At 46.0% G+C, this 2,569-nt stretch overlaps 1 protein-coding gene across 1 annotated transcript in view; it reads left to right on the plus strand.

Moving 5' to 3' along the window:
* FAM179A (family with sequence similarity 179, member A) overlaps window positions 1-2,569 on the plus strand; it is a 32,417-nt gene that overhangs the window by 21,163 nt on the left and 8,685 nt on the right. The window contains 1 exon segment of the mRNA XM_010295757.1: window positions 1,458-1,662. Within this exon segment, the coding sequence (XP_010294059.1) occupies window positions 1,458-1,662 (205 nt within the window).

A 2,569-nucleotide genomic window follows, 5' to 3' on the forward strand; every position in this document is an offset into this window, starting at 1 on the left:
GTGAACGTCCATTAGCCGAGGACCCCAAGAGGGCTAAGAAGAGCGGCTTGATGATGCCCCAGGGCAACTTGGCTTCTGAGGGAGGGTACTGAGCACTTCTGTTATACCTGTCAAAGCACATGGCAAGCTTTACATGTCTCTTCCTCAGTAAAATCTTTCTGGTGGAGACGAGGTGTGCCAGAGGTTGTTTCCTTGTCCCACAAGTCTTGTATGATAAAAAAATGTCTACTTCTGCATTAGGCTGAACACAAGTTCTCTGGAGGGTTTTCCACAAAAAGTGAGAGAGAGGAAGAGACAGCCACCAGTTACAGCTCAGGAGATCCAGTGCAGTGGCGAGGACAGTGTTGTGGAGGCTGTGAGAGGGTCATGTCTCTGCTGTTTGACTTGGGACAAGTAATTTCAGTCAGGGTATTCTTATCTGAGTGGAGAGTCTTTTTTAGGCGGGTGCTTTGATGAGAAGTCCCACTCTAGAATCAAGACGTTGACCATCAAGACATGCCATTCCCAAACCCAGCCCTTTCCAGGCATGTGGTTTGGCCTGGCTGAATCATGGCTCTCTGACCCTCAAAGACAAATCCTGAGCAGGTCTGGTCAACAGGCGTCTCAACATGGATGTTTTTTGTAGCTATTCATGTCACTCAGACCCATTACTGCCTGGCTGATGGACAGCAGGGCTTTGTTCTCCTGTGCTGCAATCAGCGTACAAGACAGGAATTTGGTCCTTGCTGTCTCCCCATTGCAGCGGGAGAGCTACTTGTACCTGTTCTCCTCTGATAACAGAGTGGATTTATTTAGTTCTGTTGTGCTCAGTGGTGGCAGGAAGGTGACCACATACCTCATGAGCATAATTAGGATCTCCCCATGCTCATGGCAGAGAGAAGCTGATCCAAGAGAATTGTTCCCATGGGGCTGTAAAACTGTGGGCCTTGTCCCTAGGGAAGCAATAATGTGAGCGTAGTGGTGGGACGTCTGGCTTCTGTTTTTCCCTCTGTTCCTGAGCCTCTGGATCCTTTCAGATCTGCCCCTTAAGCTCTCTGGGTAGGATTCATCCATGCAGATGCATCTGAGCTCTCTATCCAGATTCCCATATCCGTTGGAGAGATACTTTTCCAGAGTGAATTAATTTCTTAACAATACAGATATCTCCCATAAGATGAGGCATTTCAACTTTGAAGCAGTGCCTAGTTTTCCCCACAAAGGATGCTAAATGAGTATCTGTGAAGACATCTGAAGCTAAATGAGGTGAAGCCCATCTTTGGTGCCTGGGCTTTCCTGAGTAAGCACTAGCAATGTTACTTGCAGATTGTCTCCTGCAGTGATTGTCATGAGATTCAAGTTGCTTTTCATCTTAGGATCTAGCTGAAATTACATTGTTAGGAAATTACCTTGAGATGTTTCCCTCACAATTAGCCGAAGATATTGTCACCAAAAGGTCTTACCTTGGTTTTATTTTCCAGTTTGAGATCTGGCTCTGATGTACCCGTCTTACCCCACCAGACAGTCCATCACACATCATTTCAGAGTATGGAAGAAACTGAACAGCTCGAGGAGCTTTGCAACCTCTTGACAGCCAAGGAATTTCAGACTTGTATAGAGGGGGTGATGCTCCTCCTCCATCACTGCAAACAAAGCCCCAAGTTCATCTCCGCTAACATTGTCCAGGTAGGTAGGGCATCTCTATGGTTCCCTTCCCGTTAGCTCCCTTCCCAAGCCGGTACCAGCAAAGTTAATTCAGTGTATCTTGGCACGACGTACTAGTTATTTGGACCAGGTCCGTCCCTTCTTTCCCAGAATAATTGAATTCAACTCCAGGCTTCAGGGCAAGTAATTTCAGTCCAAATGTATTTCTCTGGCATGTGCCTATTGGTACTGTTCATGAGACGATGACAGAATTTCCTGTTGCTGTAGCTTCTGCTGTCTCCGGCTACCACTTAGGTTGAAATAAAGGAAATCCAGCCACTGAAAGCTTGGCAATTCTTCTCCAGAAGAAAAATGGGTTGGCACGGGGGAGAGAAGTATCAGGCTGGGTTGATTTAAAAATGCTCCTGTAGACTTTATCTTGTCTTGTGCAGATAAAACTACCAATTCAATGCTGTCCTCATCCCTTTCCAGCTTTGGAAAGGCGGTTCTCACCTTTCCTGGGGGTCCTGTTTTTTCCCTTTGGAAAGAGGAAGAAAATGGGTCGAGACAGATTTTCTCTTCCTTCCCCTCACAGCGGCTGCTTTTTTCCCCTTTTCCAGAAGAAGATGCCTGATAATGTGGCTGTCAAGGGACTGAGCCTGCTCTAATGAGAACTGCACAGCATACTGAACTGCAGAAGTCTACCTGTTAGCTAGAGAAATGGTTTGGGTCCTGAAGAGTTCTGGGTCCAGAAGGTGCAGGTTCTGAGACAGATGGAACAAAACTTGGATCTCATCTGGCCACAGTTTTGGCAAAATCCAAACTACCCTCAGTGCTCGGGACAACTTTATGGAAAAATGGGCATTGTAAATACCTCTTTTCATACCTCTATAGCAGAGATAGTATTTTGCATTATTACAATGGGGTTAATTTAATGGTTTATAGGGAA

The sequence above is a fragment of the Phaethon lepturus genome, unplaced genomic scaffold (assembly GCF_000687285.1).
Source record: "Phaethon lepturus isolate BGI_N335 unplaced genomic scaffold, ASM68728v1 scaffold4381, whole genome shotgun sequence".
In the NCBI taxonomy this organism is placed as follows: domain Eukaryota; kingdom Metazoa; phylum Chordata; class Aves; order Phaethontiformes; family Phaethontidae; genus Phaethon; species Phaethon lepturus.